The sequence below is a fragment of the Macaca thibetana genome, chromosome 9 (assembly GCF_024542745.1).
Source record: "Macaca thibetana thibetana isolate TM-01 chromosome 9, ASM2454274v1, whole genome shotgun sequence".
Taxonomy (NCBI): Eukaryota; Metazoa; Chordata; class Mammalia; order Primates; family Cercopithecidae; genus Macaca; species Macaca thibetana.
Genome location: NC_065586.1, coordinates 55,748,290 through 55,772,745, shown reverse-complemented (window position 1 = coordinate 55,772,745; position 24,456 = coordinate 55,748,290). Strand labels below are relative to the sequence as shown.

At 41.2% G+C, this 24,456-nt stretch overlaps 1 protein-coding gene across 1 annotated transcript in view; it reads left to right on the top strand.

Annotated features, from left to right (window-relative positions):
• The window catches only part of LOC126962253 (zinc finger protein 532-like), a 76,490-nt gene extending 69,522 nt beyond the window's left edge, over positions 1–6,968 (top strand). The window contains 4 exon segments of the mRNA XM_050803126.1: positions 3,939–4,901; positions 4,903–5,519; positions 5,521–5,975; positions 5,978–6,968. Of these exon segments, the coding sequence (XP_050659083.1) occupies positions 3,939–4,901; positions 4,903–5,519; positions 5,521–5,975; positions 5,978–6,834 (2,892 nt within the window). The 3' untranslated portion in view covers positions 6,835–6,968.
• The last annotated feature ends 17,488 nt before the right edge of the window (positions 6,969–24,456 follow it).

Below are 24,456 nucleotides of genomic sequence, written 5' to 3'. Positions count from 1 at the left end.
CTCCCAGGTTAGCAATTCTTGTGCCTCAGCCTCCCAAGTAGCTGGGATTACAGGTGCAACACCACGCCCGGCTACTTTTTGTATTTTTAGTAGAGACGGGGTTTCACCATGTTGGCCAGGCTGGTCTTGAACTCCTGACCTCAGGTGACCCACCCACCTCAGCCTCCCAAATTGCTGGGATTACAGGCATGAACCACTGCACCCAGCCCTTCTTGTTTTTTATAAACATGTCTTCTCTATTTAATTATGTGCACATTTAAGAAGAATTAGTAGGCAGGTGTGCCCTGAGCAAGTCTCTCTTAATTCTCCTTCCCTGTTCTTGCTGCTGCCAGGTTCTCAGTGAAGAATGGGACTCTGGGGGATTTTAATACATTTTGCCAGCTCATGCAAATTTGTTAAAAGTTCAGCTAGTTTCTCCTTGCATCTGCAAAACTTCCCATCTATAGTGGGTTCAATCTTCCATCCACCATACCCCTATGAGGAAAGCAGCCTCGGGTCTCACTTTCCTAGCAAGGGCTCTCTGCACTCTGGAATTTAGTTTATTTTCACTTCTTTATCCTCAGCTTGGGTTTTTAACAACTATGCTTCTGTAGCTTGTCCAGCTTACTCACATTATTTCAGTGAGAGCAATGATCTCTTGGAACTTTCTATATCCTAATTGGAGGTGGCAGTCTAAATGTTTTTCAAAAAGACATATAAATTTAAAATATGGAGAGAAAAGGTGAGAATAAAGTTTCTGACATCTGTAGACTATTAGATTATCCATCTCTTCCCATATCCAGAGACCACATTTAATGCTAACTTGACTCAGAGAAAACACTACCAGGTCATTTAGCTAGGTCTATATCCCTGCTGGGAAAGCCAAGGAAGGCTAATGCGTCAAATGCCTACTGGAACAAAACCATCTTCTTTTAAAAAATCACCTGTTTTAAAATGAAATTGGAGGAAAATGAAACAAAAAAGAATTTACTCCTATTTCATCATATTGGATCTCTGTTTTCATTTAAAATGCTCTTTATCCTTATTTCAACATATTTCTACTTCTTAATCTATGCTAGACTAGAACCAAATCCAGATACCAGTTTTTCTTTTTTTTTGAGACGGAGTCTCGTTTTGTCGCCCAGGCTGGAGTGCGGTGGCGCCATCTCGGTTCACCGCAAGCTCCACCTCTAGGGTTCACGCCGTTCTCCTGCCTCAGCCTCCCGAGTAGCTGGGTCTACAGGCGCCCGCCACCACGCCCAGCTAGCTTTTTGTATTTTCAGTAGAGACGGGGTTTCACCGTGTTAGCCAGGATGGTCTCCATCTCCTGACCTCATGATCCGCCCACCTCGGCTTTCCAAAGTGCTGGGATTACAGGCGTGAGCCACCGCGCCTGGCCCAGATATCAGTTTTTCTAACAAACTTACTGAGTCTGAAGGGAGAGTTTAACTTTCTGCTCACCAACAAGCTTGGGCATAGCCAGAATTTATGCTATTTCACATAAAGAAAACTAGGAGGGAAATGGCACTGACCTGAGAGGCCTTATGCAGCAACAATTCTCCTGAAGTGGGAGAGAAAGAATTAAAAAGATGAAACACACATCTTCTTCCCCCACAATGTTCAGTCAACTGCTCTAGGCCTTACTACATAGAAGTGTACAATTGATAGTTTATGTAAGAAATTGAACCTAAAAATCTATACTTAATTGGTGTCAAATAGTCTGAAATTTTCTGGTCACAAACCCTTTTTAAAATCTGATGAAGAGTCTAATGGAAGTAGCTTCAGTTGCAGGACACTTGAAACTCCCAGTGTCCTCCAGGGACAAATAGAACAATTAGGATTGCAAAAGGGGAACAAAAAGGCATTTGTAGAACAGGTGAAGTGGTGCTTAGAAGGAAGGTCTAAAAGCAATCACTAAGCTTCCTCATTGAGGACTAGAAAGGATAGATTAAACTGAAAATAAACAGAAGAAAAGAATAAAATCAAGGTGAGAATAAGAATAATGAAATAGAAAATGGATAACAGTAGAGATAACCCAATTAAAGCAAAAGCTGTATCTTTTAAAAGTATAATACAATCAATAAACCTTTAGACTGCTCAAGAAAAAACAAAAATTACCAATATCAGAAGTTTAAAAGGAGACATAACTGCAAGTCCTATGAACATTAAAATAAAAAAAGGAATAATGTAAACAAACATATGCAAATGCATTTATGGATATAATGAAATTACCCCTTTTTACAAAGAGGCAAATTACAAAAATGACAGAAGACATAATCTAAGTTATACTATATCTATGAAAGAAATCATCATAGTTTTAAAATGTTTTTTCACAAAGAACACACCAACACAGATCACTTCACTGGTGAAGTTTATAAAATATTTAAGGAGAAAATAACACCAATATCACACTAACACTTTCAGAACAAGAGATGGAGAGAATATTTGCCATATCATTTTATGATGCCAGTATTATCCTGATAAGAAAAACAAAGTCATTATAAGAAAAATACAGGCTAATAGTATTTCTTATTAATATAAATCCTTAACAAAATATTAGCAAATCAAATATAGTAAAACAGAAAAAGGATAATACATGTGACTTGGCAGGGCGTGGGGGAGAGGCGCTTATCCCAGAATGCAGAGTTGGTCTAATATTTCAAAAAATTAGTGTAACTCATGACATTAATAGGATAAAAGAGAAAAATCATAATCTTCAGAGATGTGAAAAAACAGAAACAGGCATTTATGACATTAAAAAAACACACACAAAAAAACAAAAAAAAACCTCTCATCAGGTGTGGTGGCTCACACCTCTAATCCCAGCACTTTGGGAGGCCACGGTGGGAGGATCACTTGAGCCCAGAAATTTAAGACCAGCCCAGGTAACATAGTGAAACCCCATCTCTATAAAAAATAAAAAAATTAGCTGGATGTGGTGGCACATGCCTGTAGTCCCAGCTACTTGGGAGGCTGAGGTGGGAGTGAGAGACAGGACTAGCTGGATTTCCTAGGCCGACTAAGAATCCGTAAGCCTAGCTGGGAAGGTGGAACTGCTTCCACCTTTAAACACAGGGCTTGCAACTTAGCTTACACCCGACCAATCAGATAGTAAAGACAGCTCACTAAAATGCTAATTAGGCAAAAACAGGAGGTAAAGAAATAGCCAATCATCTGTTGCCTGAGAGCACAGTGGGAGGGACAATGGTCGGGATATAAACCCAGGCACTGGAGCCAGCAATGGCTACCCTCTTTGGGTCCCCTCCCTTTGTATGGGAGCTCTGTTTTCACTCTATTATATCTTGCAACTGCACTCTTCTGGTCCATGTTTGTTATGGCTCGAGCTGAGCTTTCACTTGCCATCCACCCCTGCGTTGGCCACGGTCGCAGACTCGCCTCGCAGACCCACCACTGACTTCCATCGCTCCAGATCCAGCAGGGTGTCCACTGTGCTCCTGATCCAGCAAGGTTCCCATCGCCACTCCCAATCAGGCTAAAGGCTTGCCATTGTTCCTGCATGGCTAAGTGCCTGGGTTCATCCTAATCGAGCTGAACACTAGTCACTGGGTTCCACGGTTCTCTTCCGTGACCCATGGCTTCTAATAGAGCTATAACACTCCCCGCATGGCCCAAGATTCCATTCCTTAGAATCAGTGAGGCCGAAAACCCCAGGTCATAAAACGCGAGGCCTGCCACCATCTTGGAAGTGGTGGGCTGCCATCTTGGAAGTGGCCCACCACCATCTTGGGAGCTCTGGGAGCAAGGACCCCCGGTAACAGGAAGATCACTTGAAACTAGGAGGTGGAGGTTGCAGTGAGCCAAGATTGTACCACTGCACTCCAGCTGGGCGACAGAGGGAAACCCTACTGCAAAACAACAACAATAAAAACTCTCATTAAAGTATTAGAAAACTAAGATTTTCCAACCTAATAAAGGTTATCTATTAAAAACAACAACAGGCCGCCGCCTGGGCCCACACCCCCAGTCGTAGGCCTCAGCGTAGCAGGCCTCCCACAGAGTCCACGCCAGCAATCCTCAAAGTCCTCATAAAAACCATTAAGACGTCTTCTGGGGAAATCAAGAGAACAGTGATTAGGGTATTGCCAGAAATGGATCTTGACTCTGGGAAGAAATCTTCCAAGCAGACGGTGTCCGTGATGGCCTCTGTGACATCCCTTCTGTCATCTCCAGCATCAGCCGCCGTCCTTTCCTCTCCCCTCAGGGCGCCTCTCCAGTCCGCGGTCATGACCAATGCAGTTTCCCCCGCAGAGCTTACCACCAGACAGGTCACAATCAAGCCTGTGGCTACTGCTTTCCTCCCAGTGTCTGCTATGAAGACAACAGGATCCCAAGTCATTAATTTGAAGCTCACTAACAACACCACGGTGAAAGCCACGGTCATATCTGCTGCCTCTGTCCAGAGCGCCAGCAGCACCATCATTAAAGCCGCCAATGCCATCCAGCAGCAAACTATCATGGTGCCGGCATCCAGCCTGACCAACGCCAAACTTGTGCCAAAGACTGTGCACCTTGACAACCTTAACCTTTTGCCTCAGGGTGCCCAGGCCACCTCTGTATTCCGCCAAGTGCTAACCAAACCTCAGCAACAAATAAAGCAGGCGATAATCAATGCAGCAGCCTCGCAACCCCCCAAAAAGGTGTCTCGAGTCCAGGTAGTGTTGTCCTTGCAGAGTTCTGTGGTAGAAGCTTTCAACAAGGTGCTGAGCAGTGTCAATCCAGTCCCTGTTTACATCCCAAACCTCAGTCCTCCCGCCAATGCAGGGATCATGTTACCAACGTGTGGATACAAGTGCTTGGAGTGTGGGGACTCCTTTGCACTTGAAAAGAGTCTGACCCAGCACTGTGGCAGATGGAGCGTGTGCATCAAAGTAACGTGCAACCATTGTACAAAGAACCTCGTTTTTTTACAACAAATGCAGCCTCCTTTCCCATGCCCGTGGGCATAAGGAGAAAGGGGTGGTAATGCAATGCTCCCACTTAATTTTAAAACCAGTCCCAGCAGGTCAAATGATAGTTTCTCCATCAAGCAATACTTCCACTTCAACTTCCACTCTTCAGAGCCCTGTGGGAGCCAGCACACACATTGTCACAAAAATTCAGTCTGGCATAACTGGGACCGTCGTATCGGCTCCTTCAAGCACTCCCATCACCCCAGCCATGCCCCTAGATGAAGACCCCTCCAAACTGCATAAACATAGTCTAAAAGGTTTGGAGTGTAATGAAGTCTTCCAGGACGAGACGTCACTGGCTACACATTTCCAGCAGGCTGCAGATATGAGTGGACAAAAGACTTGCACTGTCTGCCAGATGCTGCTTCCTAACCAGTGCAGTTATGCATCATACCAAAGAATCCATCAGCATAAATCTCCCTACACCTGCCCTGAGTGCAGGGCCATCTGCAGGTCGGTGGACTTCCAGACCCATGTCACCAAGAACTGTCTGCACTACACGAGGAGAGTTGGTTTTCGATGTGTGCATTGCAATGTTGTGTACTCTGATGTGGCTGCTCTGAAGTCTCATTCAAGGTTCTCACTGTGAAGTCTTCTACAGGTGTCCTATTTGTCCAATGGCATTTAAGTCTGCCCCAAGCACATATTCCCATGCCTACACACAGCATCCTGGCATCAAGATAGGAGAACCAAAAATCATACAAAAGTGTTTCATGTGCGACACTGTGTTCACCCTGCAAACCTTGCTGTATCGCCACTTTGACCAACACATTGAAAACCAGAAGGTGTCTGTTTTCAAGTGTCCTGACCGTTCTCTTTTATATGCAGAGAAGCAACTTATGATGGACCATATCAAGTCTATGCATGGAACACTGAAAAGTAGTGAAGGGCCTCCAAACTTGAGTATAAACTTGCCTTTGAGCATTAAGCCTGTAACTCAAAATTCAGCAGATCAGAACAAAGAGGACACCAAATCCCTGAATGGGAAAGAGAAATTGGAAAAGAAATCTCCATTTCCTGTGAAAAAATCAAGAAAGTGGCCAGTCCTGGGTGGACGTGTTGGGAGTGTAACCACCTGTTCATGCAGAGAGATGTGTACATATCCCACATGAGGAAGGAGCATGGGAAGCAAATGAAGAAACACCCCTGCTGCCAGTGTGACAAGTCTTTCAGCTCGTCCCACAGCCTGTGCTGGCACAACCGGATCAAGCATAAAGGCATCAGGAAAGCGTAGGCCTGCTCGCACTGCCCAGACTCCAGACGTACCTTTACCAAACAACTGATGCTGGAGAAGCACGTCCAGCTGATGCATGGCATCAAGGACCCTGACCTGAAAGAAATGACAGACACCACCAATGAGGAGGAAACAGAAATAAAAGAAGACACCAAGGTCCCCAGTCCCAAGCAGAAGTTGGAAGAACCAGTTCTGGAGTTCAGGCCTCCCCGAGGAGCAATCACTCAACCACTGAAAGAGCTGAAAATCAATGTTTTTAAGGTTCACAAGTGTGCCATGTGTGGCTTCACCACCAAAAACCTGCTGCAGTTCCACGAACACATCCCTCAGCACAAATCGGATGGTTCTTCCTACCAGCGCCGGGAGTGTGGTCTCTGCTACACGTCTCACGTCTCTCTGTCCAGGCACCTCTTCATCGTACACAAGTTAAAGGAACCTCAGCCAGTTTCCAAGCAAAATGGGGCTGGGGAAGATAACCAACAGGAGAACAAACCCAGCCACAAGGATGAATCCCCCGATGGCGCCATGTCAGACAGAAAGTGCAAAGTATGCGCAAAAACTTTTGAAACTGAAGCAGCCTTAAATACTCACATGTGGACACACAGCATGGCCTTCATCAAATCCAAAAGGATGAGCTCAGCCGAGAAATAGCCACAGATGGTCCATGAGGAAAATCCCTGTCCACATTGGAATAAAAGACATTTTTGTTGCAAAGAGTTTGCAGTATAATAGAGTTAACCGTACTGTCTAGGCTGTTGCAATATATTCTCTTTCAACGTACCTTCCTTTACCTCGTCGTATATATCCTTGATAAGTATTAAAACAGTATTTGAGTTTAAAAGAGTTTGTATATATTTAAATGAATAACTTTTTATACTCTTTGTTACACGTTTGTATCAGTATTTAGTGGAAAACGATTTGAGTTGTTTTGGGTTAGAATTTTTCTTTTTGTACTGTTTCTTTAAAACAAAGTTCTTAGTGACAGGGGCCGTTCCTAAATTCAAATAAACTATTTTGTATGTTGCTAAAATAATGGCTTTTTTAGTGTTTTTAATTTTTAGAATTCACTACATAAATTGTAAGTAATTGTGGGTCTCGAAAACACTAGGAACGTTTAAGTGTCTTAGCACTTCCTCGGTGTGCCTGCCCTGAGGGAGTGACTTCACATTTGAGACAACTGCGCTCCAGTGTGGGAGTGCCTTTGTCTTCAGGTCACGCCAAAGGGTGTTTAAAGCAGCCTTGCAGGTCGCTCCTTTCCCAGCATGGATAAAAACTGAAGCCAGGAATCTAATAAGAAATGCTGATTTCCCCAATTCCATTTTGAGGAATGGGGAAGGCTATTCTAAAGAAAAAAATGGTACTGGTTTTCTGGGCAGATCTGCAAGGCTGGCTTTAAAAGCACAAGGAGGGAAAGTAACGAAAGGGCTGGACTACTATAAAAGTTACAAATACGTAGTTAGACCAATAGATTTATGTAGTCAGGTTTTTGTCGTGTAATTTGTTAACTATTACAGAAACACAACTAAGAATATCAATTATTTCTCTGGCTCTTGACAGAAAAAAATCAGTTGACTTAACCCTTTGCTGTCAAAAGAGTTGGTGTTTCCTGCTCTGGGTGCTACTGCCAAACGTTCTGGTACTTAGAGTCGGGATGCACAAGTTCAACCACCGACTTATCAGTGCAGCCGCCTGTGTATTGCAATTGGCCGTTACCTTAAGCACTGGGCCACCCGGGTTTAGTTCAGCCATTTCAAGAAGCACATTTAACGTCTGCTTTATTAAAATGCAGCAGAGGTACTCTTCTGTCCCTTCCGTGTATAGTTATTTGAGAGAGGTCTATTTTTTGGTTTCGTTTTGTGTTTTCTTTTGCATTTTATATTTTGTATTTATCCCTGAACATGTTTTGTACTATTTTTTTTTTAAGAAAAGGAATTCTTTTGTGTATATATAGATACTTGCATGACATACTGTAGTCAACGTTCGGTTCCTCGAGAGGCCTTGCTGCTGTCAGGTGTTATGCACTCCATCCATCATAACCGTATGGAACACATTTCATATGTAAATAAACGCAGGACATTTGGCCCTTGTGCTTCTGTGAGAGAGTTATTGACGGTGAGTCTCTCACATCTTTGTGAAGTTTGGGAAGTGATTCATTGCAGGGACAAGCTACAGGATGTTGCAGAATTCTTCCCACTCAGAAAAATGGCATATTCGTTCTCTTTAGTAATCAGCTATTCTGTCACTTTCTCGTTGACTCCATCAGTACATCAGTACGATCCGAGGGTGTGAATTTCAGCTTGAAATTTCATTGATGTTACTTGTTATGTTTGTATGGCTCTAAGTTGTCTTCATAGCACTTTCATGTTTCTGCATTTGAACCTTGCAATAAGCCTATGTGGTAGGCCGCATGGGTCCAAATAACCTGGTTTTACAGTTGAGGAAGCTGAGCTCAGATTGAGTTCTTTGCCGAAGCCCTCATAGCTGGTAAGTGGCTTTGCATATTAGAACCCAAATATGTTGCTCTCTAAATCTGATGCTCGCTCTACGTGGTTATGTACATATTGACAAATATTCATTTACTCAACAAATAAAAAGTATGTACAAAACATGAAAAAATTTTTAAAAAGTTAAAAGAAACAACAAACTATAGCTTCTGCATCTGAACAGAAAATTAAGCTGATGGAGGAAAGAGAGTTTCTTAAAAATGGCAGAGGAGATTCCAAAAAAGTTAATTGTAGTCACTCAAGAGATCAAAAAACCTCATGATCACAAAGCCACTTATGATACTAAACACTCAAGGTAAGAGGCAAAATTTATAGGTAGAAGTCTTCGTAAAGATCATGAGACACATATATTACAAGCAAAGAATGACAAAGAGTCAAGTGGCAATAAGTTACTTGATACTCTTAATCCACCAGACACACAGATTGAGAAAGAGCAAATTACTGGGCAAGTTGAGAAGAATGCTACCAACCCTAAACCCCAGTTAAGTCACTCCTCTCGACTGTCCCCTGACTGAACTAGAGACACTGATGAAGCTGCTTTTGAGCCAGATTATAATGAAAGTGACAGTGGAAGTAATGTATCTGTAAAAGATGAGGAAACTTCAGGAAACACTTCTAAGGTCCTGAAAGATAATGGAGAAAGCAAAAGAAAGCCTGGACACAGCACCAGTTGGACAGGTAGGCATAGGAGGAGCCAGAGTCCAAGCAGAAGTCAGAGCCCTTCTGGGAGCGAAACCTGAGGCCACAGTAGTAGGCCCAGTTCCGCAGAAAGTTAGAATAGCAGGAAGAAGAAGAAAAAGTAGAAAAAGAAAAAGCACAAGAAACATTAAAAAAAAAAAAAAAAAAAAAAAACCCATATATGCAGGTACTGCAGGGGAATCGATAAAAAGCCAAAAAACACAGACATAAGAAAAGGAAGTCAAGGAAGAGCAAAAGATAAAGAGAAGGAGAAAGATAACAAAAAGTAAAATCTGTCACCATGTAAAAGGACAGATTTTTTTAAATGGACTGAATGGCTAAGTCATCTGTATTCAATTTTGTTATTATGTAAAGAGATTCAGGTCTTGTAAATAATGACATGGAAGATTCTGTGCTGCACTTAAAATATTGCTGCTTGATTATTGGATTTTTATATCAGAGGTTGATACAGTTTGTCCCCACCCTAATCTCATGTTGAAATAAAATCCCCAGTGTTGGAAGTCAGGCCTGGTGGGAGGTGTCTGGGTCATGGAGGTGGATCCCTCATAGCTTGGTGCTTTCCCTGCAAAATCTAGTTGTTTAAAGTGTGTGGCACCTCCCCTACTCTCTCTTGCTTCTACTCCCACCGTGTGAGACACCTGCTCCAGCTTCACCTTTCACCATGATTGTAAGCTTCCTGAGACCTCCCCAGAAGCAGATGCCAGTGCTATGTTTCCTGTACAGTCTGAAGAACTATGAGCCAATTAAACTGCTTTTCTTTATAAATTGACCAGTCTCAGGTATTTTTATAGAAATACAAGAATGGCTTAATACAGAAAATTGGTATCAAGGAGTGGGACATTGCTATGAAGATAACTGGAAATGTAGAAGCAGCTTTGGAGCTAGGTAATGGGCAGAGGTTGGAAAAGTTTGGAGAGCTTAGAAGAGAGAAAGATGAGAGAAAATTTGGAACTTTTTAGAGACTGGTTAAATATTGTGACCAAAATGATGATAGTGATATGAACAGTGAAGTCCAGGCTGATACCTCAGATGGACATGACAAACTTATTGGGAAATGGAACAAATGTCACCTTTGTTATGCCTTAGCAAAGAACTTAGCAATATTGTGTCCATGCCCTAGGGATCTATGGAAGTTCGAATTTCAAAGTGATAATCTACGTTATCTGGCAGAAGAAATTTCCGAGCACCAAAGTGTTTAAGAAGTGGCATGGCTGCCTCTAACAACATATGCTCAGATGTGGGAGCAAAGGAATGACTCAAAGCTGGAACTTATATTTAAAGAGGAAGCAGAGCATAATAGTTTGGAAATTTTTCAGCCTAGCCATGTGCCAAAGAAAGGAAAAGCTTTTTCAAGGGAAGAATCCAAGCAGACTATGGAGCAACCACTTACTAGAGATATTTTCTTTTGGTAACAAGTATTTAACCAGTCTCTATGGAGCAACCACTTGCTAGAGATACTTACATAACCAAAAGGGAGACAAGTGCCAATATCCAAGGCAATGGGGAAAAAGCCTCCAAGACATTTCAGAGACCTCTGAGGCAGGTGGGAATGTAAACTAGTACAACCACTATGGAAAACACTGTGAAGATTCCTTAAGGAGCTAAAAGTAGAACTACCATTTAATTCAGCAATCCCACTACTGGCTATCTACCCAGAGGAAAAGAAGTCATTATATGAAAAAGATACTTGTACACGTACAAAAGATATAACAGCACAATTTGCAATTGTAAAAACATGGAACCAACCCAAATGCCTATCAATCAATGGGTGGATAAAGAAACCATGGTATATATATACAATGGAATACTACTTGGCCATAAAAAGGAAAGAATTAATGGCATTCACAGTGACCTGGATGAGACTGGAGACTGTTATTCTAAGTGAAGTAACTCAGGAATGGAAAACCAAATATATATGTTCTCACTCATATGTGGAAGTTAAGCTATGAGGATGCAAAGACATAAGAAAGATACAATGTACTTTGGGGACTCCAACAGGAAAGGGTGGGAAGGGGGTAAGGGATAAAAGACCACAAATTGGGTACAGTGAATACTGCTTGGGTGATGGGTGCACCAAAATCTCACAGATCACCACTAAAGAACTTACTCATGTAACCAAACACCACCTGTTCCCCAATAACCTATGGAAATAAAAAGATTTAATAAGAAAGGAAAAAAAAAGAGAGCAAGGAAGAAAGAAAGAAGAAAGGAAACAAAAGAAAGGGAAGGAGAAACAAACAGATTGGAAAGAGGGAAGTAAAACTATTTTTGCAGAGGACGTAATTATATTTGTGTGTAATCCTAAGAAATACACAAAACTACTAAAATAAGAAAACTTATAAAAATCATAAATTACAAAGTCAATATACAAAAATCAATTGTATTCTTACATATTGACAATAAACTATTGGGAAATGAAAATGTGAAATATACCATTTATACAATAGCCTCACAAACATTAAAATAATTAGGACTGTATTTAACAAAATGTGAACAAAAGACCCATATACAAAAAGCTGTAAGCCAGGCATGGTGATATGAGCCTATAGTCCCAGCTACTTGGAAGCCTGATGCAGAAGGATTGCTTGAGCAGAGTTTGAGGCCAGCCTGGCCAACATAGAAAGACCCCATCTCTATTTAAAAATTTTTAACACGCAAAAAAAAACAAAATAAAATCCTGTAAAATATTGCTGAAATAAAATAAAGAAGACTTAAATAAATAGAGGGATATGCCATGTTCATGGATTGAAAGACTCAGTATTGTTAAGACACCAATTTTCTCCAAATTGATCTACAGATTCAATGCAATCCCATTCAAATTTCAACAGGATTTTTTTTTTTTGGTAGAAATTCACAAGCTTATTCTAAAAGCTATATAAAAATACAAAGAATCTACAATAGCCAGAACAATTTTTAAAAAGAACAAAGAAGACTTATACTATCTGATTTTAAGACTTTCTATAAAGCTATAGTAATCAAGACAGTAAGGTAGACCCAGGATTTCCATGAGCATGAACCCACTGCTGTACTTTATTTGCTGTAAAATGAATTTCTTGATCAGAAGCAAGGCAGATTGTCATACTACCATGGTGAACAAGGCATTATTTTCATATATGGATAATAGTTCTGGCAGGAGTATTGCAGGCAGAAAAAGCAAAGACTGGCTGGTTCTTCCAGGGAAAGGTGCCATTGAGGGCTCAGTTGGTCTCTGCTGTTCGAAGGTTGGCCACTCAGCAGTGGTGGTAGGCATTAGACTTTAGTAAGTGGACAGTTCACATCACTCTTGCCTTGGCCACTTTGAGCATGAACACTTTAGGTAGCCGAGGAAAGAGGCCAGCTGATCCAGAGGACAGATTATCTTGCCCACTTGGTTATTAAAATCTTCTGCTGCTGTAATTACTCTAGGTGAGCATTCACATGGGACACAGAAATCTTCGCTTTTGTGGCCAATCTGAGAGGTCTGTCCATCCACCTCTTCCTCAGAATGCCTTGTGACCAGTTTCCCAATTGTTCCCTTCCAAGCCCAGCCAGCTAAACCATTAGCCATTGCCCATAAATCAGTGTAGATCCATATCTCTGGTAACCTCTTTTTTCAGGGAAATAAACAATCAGGGGTACTGCTTGAAGTTATGCCCAGTAGGAGTATTTTCCTTCACTAGTGTCCTTCAGGGCCACACCAGAAAGTCCTCCTGTTTAAATCTCAACACAAACCAACCAACCATAAAAAGACATTGATGAGGCCGGGCGTGGTGGCTCATGCCTGTAATCCCAGCATTTTGGGAGGCCGAGATGGGCGGATCACGAGGTCAGGAGATCGAGACCATCCTGGCTAACACGGTGAAACCTCGTCTCTACTACAAATACTAAAAATTAGCCAGGCGCAGTAGTGGTGGGCGCCTATAGTCCCAGCTACTCGGGAGGCTGAGGCAGTTAGAATGGCATGAACCTGAGAGGCAGAGTTGCAGTGAGCCCAGATTGCACCACCGCACTCTAGCCTGGGTGACAGAGTGAAACTCTGTCTCAAAAAAAAAAAAAAAAAAATTAGCTGGGCGTGGTGGTGGGTGCCTATAGTCCCAGCTACTTGGGAGACTGAGGCAGGAGAATGGCATGAACCTGGGAGGCAGAGCTTGCAGTGAGCCAAGATCATACCACTGCACTCCAGCCTGGGCGACAGAGCGAGACTCTGTCTCAAAAAAAAAAAAAAAAAAAAAAGACATTGATGAGAGATTGCAAATGGAATGTGTATTGATATTAGATCTTATTAAGACAACATTATTAATTTGTTGGATGTGATAATAAAGTTGTGGTCATGTATGTTTAATCCTGATTTGTTAGAAAGATATTCTGAAGTATTTGAGGGTAAAAAGATATGATATATGGGGATTTTCTTTAACATTCTTTCAGGCAGGGGAAAGTCAGGGAATAGATTAAGCAAGAATGGAAGAATGATAATAATTGTTGAAGCTGGGAGATGGGTACATGCAAGTTCATTAAACTATTTTGTCTATTTTTGTATCTTTTAAAAATTTCACATAATAAAAAGTCTTTTAAAAAACTGATGAAAGCTATAGGCAATATCCTTTTATAAATCTACCTAAGAGGCCGGCACAGTGGTTCCCGCCTGTAATCCCAACACTTTGGGAGGCTGAGGTGGGTGCATCACGAGGTCAAGAGATCAAGACCATCCTGGCCAACATGGTGAAACCCCAACTCTACTAAAAATACAAAAATTAGCTGGACGTATTGGTGCGTGCCTGTAGTCCCAGCTACTCAGGAGACTGAAGCAGGAGAATCGCTTGAACCCGGGAGGCAGAGGTTGTAGTGAGCTGAGATCGTGCCACTGCACACCAGCCTGGTGACAGAGCAAGGCTCCGCCTCAAAAAATAATAATAATAAAAATAAATAAATAAAAATAAATCTACCTAAGAATGCATTCTAAATGTTACCTGGCCTCATCGGCTTATGATCTCAAAATACGGTCCTATTTCTATTTAGACCCAGTTTAGAATGACTGTAAGCTTTACCCCCATCTGCCGCCTCCCCAAGCAGGGGCATATTCTCACCCTCTCCAAACTCCGTTATTCCAAGAAGCCCACAAAGGGGTTCTGCATATTAGACCACAAACTAGGCAGAAGCTGACAGCCATCCCTATCATTTTCTGTCCTCTGACTCTCTTAACCCAGCTCCCACTTGTCTACATCTACTGCCTGAGAAGCCACTTAAAGAGGCTTAATCATTGCTGCTGTTGACAAAAAGAAAGACAAAGAAAGTCCTAGAAACCATTCCAAATTAAAAGACACTGAGATACAAGACAGCTAAGTGCAATGTGCAATCCTGAGTTGGGTTCTTGCTATGACTGAAATGTTTGTGCCCCTGCAACTCCCATCCTTACCATCAAATGTTGAAATCCTAACCCCTAAAGTGATGATATTAGAAGGTAGGGCTTTTAGGAGGTTATTAGGTCATGGAGGTAAGTTCTCATGAACGAGATCAGTGCCCTTATAAAAGAGGCTGAGAGACCCCCTCACCCCTTTACCATGTGAGGACACAGCAAGAAGGCACCATCTCTGAGCCAGAAAGCAAGGCCCTCGCCAGACACTGAATCTGCCAGCACCTTGCTCTTGGACTTGCCAGTGTCCAGAACTGTGAGAAATAAATCTCTGTTGTTCATAAGCTACCTAGTCTATGGTATTTTGTTAGAGCAGCCTGAATGAACTAAAACAGTCTTAAACTGGGGGAAAATGGCTATAAAGTCATGATTGAGATAACTGAAATTTCAATATGGGCTGTAGATTATAGTATATTCATGTTAAATTTCCAAATTTGGATCATTGCATAGTGGTTATATAAGCGAATGTCCTCACACTTAGGAAATACACATTGATGTATTTAGATGTATAAATTACCACTGAAAATTCTCCCCCTCAACACAGTCTTTCAGCCACACAATTTCCTTCCCAACAGCCAACAGATGTTATCTCCTTCTTGGATATATCCTCACAGAGGCATTTCATGCTTTTACAACCAATACATGTCCTAACATCTCTTTTATAACAAAAGAGAAATCATTCTCTGTAGTCTATTCTGCATTTGGCTATCTGTCTTTTTTTTTTTTTTTAGGCAAAGTCTTGCTCTGGCTGGAGTGCAGTGGTGCGGGTCTCAGCTCACTGCAACCTCCACCTCCCGAGTTCAAGCGATTCTCCTGCCTCAGCCTCCCGAGTAGCTGGGACTATAAGCACATGCCACCACATCCAGCTGATTTTTTGTATTTTTAGTAGAGATGGGGTTTGACTGTGTTGGCCAGGATGGTCTCGATCTCCTGACCTCATGATCCACCCGCCTTGGCCTCCCAAAGTGCTGGGATTACAGGCGTGAGCCACCACGCCCAGCCTGGCTGTCTTTCTTAATACAGTCATGCATCACTTAATGACAGGGATATGGCCTTAGGCAATTTTGTCTGTTGTTCTGTGAACATCTTAGAGTACTTACACAAACCTAGATGGAACAGCTTACTATTCACCTAGGCTATGTGGTAATGCCTATTGCTCCTACGCTACAAACCTAAACAACATGTTTACAGAACACGGTAGGGAATTGTAACAAAATGGAAAGCATTTATGCATCTAAACATACCTAAACATAGAAAAAGTACAGTAACAATATGGTAGAAAAGATTAAAAATGGTATACCTGTACAGGACAGCTCTATTATAATCTTATGGGATCACCATTATATATGTGGTCCATCACTGACAAAAACATTTGTTAGGCAGGGCATCACTGTAATCTTGAAGATCAATCCACATCAGATCGTGAAGTGCCTCCTCATTATTTTTTACCACTGCCTAGTGTTCCACTGTGAGATGTACCATAATTGAAGCAGTCCCCATTCTATGGATATTCAGCTTGTTTCCAATCTTTTGCTATCCCTTATTAAGACCTGTAGAATAGCAAATGCCAAGGGACCCAGGAAGATTAGGAACATAAACATATAGTAAAAGTATGACATTAATATGTCATTAATAATTTCATTAGGAATTGCATTTTAAATGGCTACTAAGAAATGCAATGTTTTATGTTATCAGTCAGGAAACTAGATGTGTGAAGGAATGATTGATGAGTATGATAAACCAAGAATGTGCCTGTAATCCCAGCACTTTGGGAGGCTGAGGCAGGTGGATCACGAGGTCAAGAGATCGAGACCATCTTGGCCAACGTGGTAAAACCCTGTCTCTACAAAAATACAAAAATTAGCTGGGCATGGTGGCGTGTGCCTGTAGTCCCAGCTACTTGGGAGGCTGAGGCAGGAGAATCGCTTGAACCCGGGAGGCAGAGGTTGCAGTGAGCCGAGATCGTGCTACTACACTTCAGCCTGGCGACAGGGCAAGACTGTCTCAAAAAAAAAAAAAAAAAAAAGAAGAAGAAGAAAAAGAAAAACCAAGAATGTGTGTGGGGATGTCAATGTTAACAGCTCTCTGTATTAACTATTAAATAAACCTTCCTGGAAAAGCCTTTGAATACAATGAGATTTTTTATTTTTCTTCTTTTTTTTTTGGAAAACTATTCCAGACACGAAACCCAAATGACAATTAAGAGTACTAGTAAAATAATTGATGGTGGTGTTATTATTGTGCCATTAATGAAAGTACTGACAGGAAAAGGATAGGACTTTGGGTTCATTAATAAAAGATCTTTAAAAAACCATAATGTCTTATAATTAAAACAACAACACATAAAGTTACCTTTTACTTCAATCTGCCAAATAAGGCCATTCTGGAAGAGAAAGAGGTAACTATTGACCTAAGAGTAAAGACTGGAGTAGAAATGTACATATACATACCTATATATACACTGAGAATATGTGTTTGGGGATTGTAGGCCTCTTTTGGTTAGTAAAAATTAATTCTGTATCACTTTTATCCTCAATATTTTTCCTTAGGTTCTTGAATTTCAAAAGATGGTAACTTAATTCGACATACACTTAGACAATATCACAAGAGCCCAAAACCACATAGGCAACTTATCCTGACCGAAAGTCCTCTCTTCTTCCAGGAATCAGAGTCCAGTAACTGTCCTCTGCCAACAGACTCAGCACTTTCTCTTCTATTACAATGGCTTTTTGTGGATTTTCACTCCTCGGACTGGACAGTTGGCCCTTTGAAGGTAGAATCCATATCTTAATGATCCAGCTGCACAGAATGTATTCGAGCAAGCATGGTGACAGCTCCTACTCTCCAGAAGCAGCCAGCACAGGCTCTGTCCAGGGTCCATTGTCCAGGGCCAGCGGTGATAGTGGTGCAAGTTGCAGCATCTATGCCAGCAGCGATGGCATTAATGTCTTCACTGAAGCAGTTCTAGCCTGTGATTTGAGATGCTGGGCTTGAGCATGAAGCCACCAAGCTTAATTTTCCAGTCTTAATGGTCAGAATAGGCTAGGTCATCCCATGAAACAAATAAATCCCAACATTTCAGCAGTTTTGCTTTCCAATCATACACAGGTGGATGCGGGTTGGACAGCTTGTCTGGGCAATGCATCTCCAGGCGGTAACTCGTGCCCTGGGCTACTAATAGTGTGGTTCCAGCATCGCAGTTCCTTCTCTTTCACAGGGCCATGAAAGTCAAGGATATGGCAAGAAATTTTAGGGACAGGCCTGGAAACACTATGCATTAATTTCCCCTTATGCTCCATTGGCCTAAATGAAAGGCAGGCTGAGAAATCTCATCTTCCTATGTGCTTAGGAAGCAGAAATGGGACTGGGGAGGATCCAGCCTGGGTTAACCCTCCAAGAAATTTTATTCTCCCAATTTTTGTATGTGGTATATGTGAGCACTGTCTTAGAGATTTTATGAGCCACCTCTTATCCTTTCAGAGGTTCATTTTCTGATGACCCCAGCCAAGATTGGTTTCTATTATCTGCAACTAATGTCCTTGACTGATAGAAAGATGGGAGGTCCAGTAGGATGTACTGTGCAGGAGCACATACCTGCACTCAAACTCCAGGCTCTTGCTTTACTAAACTTCACACTTTTGGCAAGTGACCAGGCCTCATCTTCCATAAAGTGCAGAGAATAATAGCATCTGCCTGATGAAGTTGTTGTGGGGATGGAGTAAATTAATGCAAGGAAAGTGCCTAGCACAGCTGGCCTGCAGTAAATGCTCAGTAAATGATATCCATTATTTATCCTCTCAAGGTATCCAGCCTTCAGAGGCTTCCTGGAGGAGTTACTCACAAAGATTTGAATGATTGTAGAGGACTGGGCAGAAGAAGGGGCCTTATAGGAAAATGAGCTTCTCCAGGCATGATAGATGTGCTATCTTTGTTTTGGGTTTTTAGAGTTTGTTTGTTTGTTTATTTTAGAGACAGGGTCTTACTCCGTCACCCAGGCTGGAGTGCAATGGTGTGATCATAGCTCACTGCAGCCTCGAAATCTGGGGCTCAAGCGATCCTCCCACCTCAGCTTCCCAAGTAGCTAGGACTATAGGCACACAGAACCATGCCCACCCAGCTAATTTAGATGTATTATTTTTGAATTAATGGGTGCTGAGCACTGAAGAAAGAGCCCTCCAGCGTTTGAGTATTCCCATCACGTGCTCAAGGGAACCTCCTTGCCTGGGTTCCGTTTATCTTCTCCTTTGAAAGTCAGATTTGGGGGAGTTTGACTCATGGACAAGGTCTGTGTGCAGGCTGCCTTCCAGCTCTGGGATGGGGGTGGTGGTGGGCAAGCCCTTCCCGGGTAAGGCAGAGCCTGTGTGGCCAGTGCCTGTGTGGAGACAGCAAGGACACTGGCAAGCACACACCAGGCAGGGTTCAGGCTCGAGCTTAGGGTGTCCAGAAGGGGAGTGGCTATTCTGACACCCCAAGTCTAAGCTGAAGACCTTCCTCAAAGCCTCAGGACATCCGGCTCACGGTGGGGACAAGTATAGAGTATTTGTTTCACAGCAGCAGTGAGCAGGTCTTCATTTGCTTCTGTGTTTTTCAAGTCACTTGTTGGGGTGTGAAAATCCCATCCCTAGATTCTCCACTAACTTCTTCAGCATGAATGCAGAAGCCCCAAAGGAGCCAATTTTGTGTGCCAGAGCCCAACAGGCCTGGGCTCCCATCCTCAGTGTGCTATCATGGAAGACAAGGCAATGGCAAGGAAATGGTCTTTCTTTGGGGACTGTTGTAAAGCCCCTGAGTGATAAGCCCCCTCCACTGGAACGTGGCCCTTCATGTCAAGAATAGCTCCAGGATGCCAGGCGCAGTGGCTAACACCTGTAATCCCAGCACTTTGGGAGGCCGAGGCAGGTGGATCACTTGAGGTTAGGAGTTCAAGACCAGCCTGACCAACATGGTAAAATCCCACCTTTACTAACAATACAAAATCAGCCAGGCATGGTGGCAGGCACCTGTAATCCCAGCTACTTGGGAGGCTGAAGCAGGAGAATCGCTTGAATCCAGGAGGCAGAGGTTGCAGTGATCCGAGATCATGCCTTTGCCCTCCAGCCTGGGCAACAAGAGCGAAACTCTGTCTCAAAAAAAATAAAAAAGAACAGCTCCAGGAAATGAATATAGTGTCAGATTGAGTCCTCTTTCTCTAGAGAGGGATTTTCCAAATATGAAAGAATCAAGGTTCCTATTTTGACCATGTCTTCTCAAAGGATGACAGTCCAAGTTCACATTGAAACAACAGTAGTAGACAGCAGAAAGACAGTACAGAGGGAGGGGAAGAAGTAGAGGTATGGACTTAAGGACTGGATGACACGGCCAGGGAAATTGACATTAATACTCAACAGGCTAAGTCAAGGATGTTTGATGTGCCCATCCCACTGCTGGGTTTCAGGGAGCTGAAGGGAGCAATGGGCCAGCACTGAGACTGAGATCTGATTTTGTCCTTTACTAGCCATGGAGCCTCGGTCCATGTTAACTGTCTGAGCCTCGGTTTCTTCATTTGTCAACTATAGATAAAATTCCTTGCCCCAACTGCTTCACAGGATTCTCATGATGAACTAAAACACACAGACACACAGACACACACACACACACACACAAAACACACACAATATTTTATAAAGCTTTATAAACCAGAAGGGGTTGTTTTAAAACAAAGCATCATTATTATAGTTGAAGTTAAGATAAATTCCAGCTCTCCAGGAACCTACAATCCAGTTGTAGAAACAAAATACATGAAATTAAAATACATAAGTAGCAAATAATGGCAATCTGTGCTCAGAACAAAATAGTATTATCAAACCCACATTCAGTAAGTTTTCTGAGAGTCAGATGTAGAGTGAATCAGGTAGAACAAATTTCATAGAAGTAGTGGTAAGAACTGAAATGGGTCTTAGAAAAAAAGAAGGTTGTAAAAAAATTGCAAGAAGGAAGGCAATCGTGTATGTGTGTGTGTGTGTGCGTGTGTGTGCATTTTAAGCTGAAAAGTTCAACCAGGACATACACTATGCTAGGCTAGAGACACATACTCTGACTGTGAAAGGTAAGAAATAGGTCTAAAGCAGAGATAGGCAAACTATAGCCCCACGAGCCAGTTTTGGTACAAGTTGCAAGCTAAGAATAATTTTTACACTTAGAAAACGTTATAAGGAAAAAGAAAAAAAAGGAGGAGGAGTGACACAGACCTTATGTGCCCCACAAAGCCTAAAGTATTTACTATCTATCCCTATACTGACCAATACGTACGTGAAGATTCAATGACAATGAAAATACAACATATTCAAATTTGTGTGGTGCAGCCAAAACAGTGCTGATAGGGAAATTTATAGCACTGAGTGAAATGGTTATATTAGAAAAGAAGAAGCCACAAATTAATATTATAAGGTCCTATATCAGGAAACTAGAAAAATAAGAACAAACTAAACAGGGGCTGGGCATGGTGGCTCACACTTGTTTCCCAGCACTTTGGTAAGCCAAGGTGGGTGGATCACTTGAGGCCAGGAGTTCAAGACCAGCCTGGCCAACATGGTGAAACCCCATCTCTGTAACCCCAGCTACTTGGAAGGCTGAAGCACAAGAATTGCTTGAGCCTGGGAGGTAGAGGTTGCAGTGAGCCAAGATTGCACTAAATCCTTGAAATCCACACATGCACTCTAGCCTGGGCCACAAAGCAAGATTCTATCCCCCCAAAAAAAAAGAAACAAAAAGCAAACAGAAAGAAGAAAAAATGACAATAGCAGAAATAAATGAAATGGAAAAAAAAATACATAGTAAAGTAATGAAGCAAAAACTGGTTATTTCAAAAGATTTGTGAAATTGACAAACTTCTATCGAGGCGAGTGGATCACTTGGGGCCTGGAGTTCGAGATCAGCCTGGCCAACGTGGTGAAACCCCATCTCTACTAAAAACACAAAGATTAGCCAGGCATGGTGGTGCACGACTGTGGTCCCAGCTACTCGTGAGGCTGAAGCACAATAATTGCTTGAACCCAGGAGGCGGAGGTTGCAGTGAGCTGAGATCACACCACTGCACTCCAGCCTGGGCAACAGAGTGAGAGTTCGTCAGGAAAAAAAAAAAAAAAAAAAAGACTGACAAAGGAAAAGAGAGAAAATACAGTATCAGAAGTGAAACTAGAGACATTTTTACAGACTCTACAGACATCAAAAGGATAATAAAGGAATACTACAACTTTACACACATAAATCTTGACAATTTTGATAAAATGAACCAAACCCACACATGACCACAAGTCAACTAATATGGCATAAAAAGTTTGAATAACCATATAACTATTGAGAAAATTAAACCCCTAATTTTAAAACTCCTCCCTCAACCAAATCTCCAGGAACAGATGCCTTCACCACTGAATTATGCCAAACTTTTAAAGAAGAATTAACTCCAGTGCTACACAATCTCTTCCAGAATATAGAAAATAAACACATCCCAATTTATTTTGTAAAGTTAATATGACCCTGATGCTAAAACCAGAAAAATACATTATAAAAAAAGAGAAAATGACAGATCAACAGTCCTGATGTATATAGATATAATCCTTATTAAAATATAGCAAAGAATTCAATAATATCCAAAAAGAATTATACACCACCATCAAGTAAGGGTTATTTCAGGAATGCAAAGCTGGTTCAATATTTGAAAATCAATCAAGGTAATCTACCATATTGACATGCTACAGGAAAAAAAATCACATGATTATGTCAATTGGTGCAAAAGAAGAATTTTACAAAATTTGACACTCATTTATAAGAAAAATTCTCAAAATACTTAAGAGGGAAACTTTCTCAAATTAATAATGAACAGCTACAAAATAAATCTACAGATAACATCATACATAAGGGCAAAAGATGGAATACTTTCTCCCTAAGATTAGATACAAGACAAGGATATCTTTTATCACTTCTAGTACTGGAAGGGCTAGGCAGTATAACAAACAAAAAATAAAAAAAAAAAAGGAAATAAAGGCCAGGCACGGTGACTCACACCTGTAATCCCAGCACTTTGGGAGGTTGAGGCAGGTGGATTGTGAAGTCAGGAGTTCAAGACCAGCCTGACCAACATGGTGAAACCCTGTCTCTACTAAAAATCAAAAATTAGTCAGGTGTGGTGGCTCACACCTGTAGTCCAAGCTACTCAGGAGGCTGAGGCAGGAGAATTGCTTGAACCCAGGAGGCAGAGGTTGCAGTGAGCTGAGATTGCACCTTTGCACTCCAGCCTGGGTGAGAGAGCAAGACTCTGTCTCAAAAAAATAAAAGGAAATAAAATACATAAAAATCAGAAAGAAAAAGTTGTCCTATTAGCAGATCATATGATCATCTATAGAAATCCTCAGGCAATATACCTAAACAAAACAAACAAACAAACAAAATCATCCAACTCCTAGGACTATGGTAAGACTGAAAGATACAAGTTCAACATACAAAAAACACTTGTATTACTATATATCCATGGAAACTGAAATTTAAAATACCATTTATGACTGTAATAAAAATTTCTAATACTGAGGCATGAATATAGCAAAACCTATACAGGACTGAATGCGAAAAATGACAAAATGCTGATCAAAAAAATTAAAAGCTTAAAATAAATAAAGAGAAATAAATAGAGACATAGCATGTTCATGGGTTACAACACCCACCATACTGTTAATATACACTTTTGCTACAATTTCTATAAAAATCCCAGTAAGTTTTTTACAGAGACAAACAAGATTATTTGAAAATGTATTTGGGAAGGCAAAGGAACCTAAAAAGCTAAAACAATTTTGAAAATGAAGACTAACGTAGGAGGGATAATTCAACCCAGTTTTAAGACATTGCATAGCTACAGTGATCAAGACTTTGTGATATTGGTGGAGTAATAGACGCATAGATCAATGGACTAGAGGACCTCAAAATAGCCCTGTACAGGTACCATCTACCGATTTTTTTCAAGGTGCAAAAGTTATCAAATGCAGGAAGAATGGACTTTTCAACAAATGGTATTTGACCAAGTAGACGTCCATAGGCAAAAAAAAATGAACCTCGACCTAAACCTCACAACTTATATGAAAATCAACTCAAAATATTTGCAAACTACTCATCTGATAGAGGATTAATATCCAAAATATACAAGGAACTCAAACATCTCAACAACAAAAAAACAAACAAACGAACAATCCAATTAAAATGGGTTATAAATTTAAATGTAAAACTATGAAACTTCTAGAAGAAAACATAGGAGAAAATCTTTAGGATCTAGGGCTTGGTGAAGAGTTCCTGGTCATGGCATTAAAAACACAATTTGTAAAAGAAAAAAAAAATGGTTAAATAGTACATCATCAAAATTTAAAACTTTAAAAGAAAGAAGGCCCTAGTAAATGAACTGAACAACAAAAAAATGAGACATCACAAAGGATAGCGCAGAAATACAAAGGATCATTAGAGACTATTATGAAAACCTATATGCCAATAAATTTGAAAATCTAGATGAAATAGACAAATTTCTGAACATGTACAACCTACCAAGACTGAACCAAGAAGGAATTAAAAAAAAAAAAATCCTAAACAGAACAATAACAAGTAATGAGATTGAATCAGTAATTAAAAGTCTTCCAACAAAGAAAAGCCCAAGACCACAGCGCT